This window comes from Schistocerca serialis, chromosome 8, assembly GCF_023864345.2.
Source record: "Schistocerca serialis cubense isolate TAMUIC-IGC-003099 chromosome 8, iqSchSeri2.2, whole genome shotgun sequence".
NCBI classification, from domain to species: domain Eukaryota; kingdom Metazoa; phylum Arthropoda; class Insecta; order Orthoptera; family Acrididae; genus Schistocerca; species Schistocerca serialis.
Window position 1 is genome coordinate 469,590,525 of NC_064645.1, and position 2,454 is coordinate 469,592,978.

At 39.5% G+C, this 2,454-nt stretch overlaps 1 protein-coding gene across 1 annotated transcript; it reads right to left on the minus strand.

The window, feature by feature from the left end:
- Positions 1 to 868: 868 nt before the first annotated feature.
- On the minus strand, positions 869 to 1,753 carry LOC126417075 (piggyBac transposable element-derived protein 3-like). The gene has a single exon (XM_050084970.1). The coding sequence runs from the start codon at positions 1,751 to 1,753 to the stop codon at positions 869 to 871; it is 885 nt and encodes a 294-aa protein (XP_049940927.1).
- Between the last annotated feature and the right edge of the window lie 701 nt (positions 1,754 to 2,454).

The following is a 2,454-nucleotide window of genomic DNA, read 5'->3' on the forward strand; positions in this document are numbered from 1 at the left end:
CTACTTAAGATGAACTGTGGTATCGTGTTGAAGCTGCGTGGGCAGCTGTACCTGTACACGCCAACTGAGTCTGTTTGACTCAATGCGCAGGCGTATCAAGGCCGTTATTACGGCCAGAGGTGGTTGTTTTGGGTTCTGATTTCCCAGGATCTATGCACCCAAATTACGTGAAAACGTAATCACATGTCATTTCTAGTATAATATATTTGTCCAATGAATACCCGTTTATTATCTGGATTTCTTCTTGGTGTAGCAATTTCAATAGCCAGTAGTGTACAATTCCACTGCTACCCTATTATGCGCAATTCTAAATCAGAAGTAGTCAGTCCGTTGTACACGTAATGTTCCACATTATATGCACAAAGTTTAACATCACGAGTCAGACGTAATCTGCCTCTCGCAGTCTTAAGGAGTCTTTGAGTCGTCTAAATCAGATTCTCGACTACGTCTGAACGTTTGCTCTATATGGGAAAGAGATTGGAGATTAGTATCATTTGCAGAGTTAACGAAGAAATAACAAATTTGTCAAGTTGGACCTCTTCCCAACTTCCTGAACATCTATATACCCAGCGTCATGCATCGCGTGATCTGTTGTTGAGTATGTAAGTTAAGGCTTATCCCTTTCAGACCCCATCCAAACTTGAAATGAATATTTTGAAATAAATGCATTTTTGTAACTGAACAAAATATAGAATCGTGAACCAATTGCTTAGAGAATTTTATTTTTTAATTTTGATACAAATTTTGAACCCACACGATTGTGTGGGTCGGGATTATCTTACATATTTATGTCATTTCTTGCAGTGATATTCGCGAAAGCAATTACTGTCTTTTGACAAACACAAATAAATATTACACTTTAGACATCTTATTCTCGTCCTCTTCTTGCATTTTTTTTACCTGCAGCAAAAGCGGAAGGCAAATCATCAACATTTGGCCAGTGATGATATCCGTCTAGCCGCTTCTCATCACATGGTGTGTTTGCTGGTTTGTACATTTTATTTGGTGGCTCTTCGTCGGATTCATTTTCATGTTCCTGTCCTGAAGAAGAAGAAATTAGCACTTCCCCAATCACCTGTCGGAATCCAAGAAGATCTAAAGTGTTTTTCTTTTGTACTTTATTGGCTTCGCATTCAACTTTGTATTGTAACCAGGAATTGATGCAAGCCAAATCAAGTAAATGAATCAAAACTTTTAAAGTCCACTTTTTTGTCTTCAAGAAAGTCCTGTAGGTCTCCATCATTTGATCGCAGAGGTCCACTCCTCCCATACACAGGTTGTACTTCACTACAAGTGCAGGACATGGCACTAAGATGTACTTCTTTTCTGGTTTACTCCATCTCTCAACATTGCTTACAGGTTCACATCCTGTACAAGTAGAGGCAAGGGTCACAGCTTTTGAATCTTTCCACTGGACAATCACTATTTTATCATCGTCCCTGCAGAATTCTTCCATATCTCCTCTCTTCAGTCTTTTTTCTTCTGTCAGGTGAACTGGTTTCACTCTGTTTTTCATTATGGTTCCTGTTCCTTCCAGCCCTAGGTCAAGTAACTGTTGCAATAATGGCAAAGCTGTAAAATATCTGTCAAAATATAGTCTTGCACCTTGAGCTAATGTTTGAGCAAGGCGAAGTATTACAGATGGCCCAAGACCAAGGCCAACATCTGGCAGAGGAGTTGATTTACCTTGATAAAATTCAAAATCAAGTACTAAACCTTTCGTTGTTGCCAAAACAAAGTTTTTAATTCCCATGGGCGCGGTTTGTTTGGAACATACTGAGACAATGTGCAGCGTCCAGTAAATGGTACTATTTACTCATCAATGGAATAATCATTTTCAGAGGGGCTTGGAAGTCTCAAACAAGCACTGCGTACAACATTAATTGCAGGTTGTACTTTCCATAATCTATTAGTTTCTGATTCATGTGGAATGTTGTTAGTGTCCACAACATGCTGTGCTGTTCTGAGAGTGAAGGACCTGTCTCTAGGCATACAATCTGCAATAGCTGGCATACGCAATGACTTCTGCAGTACATACGTGTACGAGGATATCTAATGCATCCCATAAGTACATGCATGCCATACAGCTTTTTTATCTCTTGAGGAGTAGTAACTGTTAGTGCAGTCAGATCCTAAATGAAAAAAATCTTTTGGGTAGTACTCGCTGAAATAGCTCATTGGAGTTTTAATTTCCTGTCCTAACTCACTCTCTGAGTGCGCAAAAATTTTGGAGGCGAATGGTCTTTTTCTCCAAGTGGACAAACGACGATGTGTTTCCACTGTTTTTTTAGAATTCTTTCTACTGTGTTGACTGGGAAAATTGTCCTGAACTTCTGGAGCAACTGGTAGTAGTGTTGCAGAAGCATTGTTACAATTTTCCTCCTCGTCAGAAGATTCAGAGCTTTCTCCAAGTCTAGGCTTGATTGTTGGAAGAGTCCGAGTTGTATCTAACAA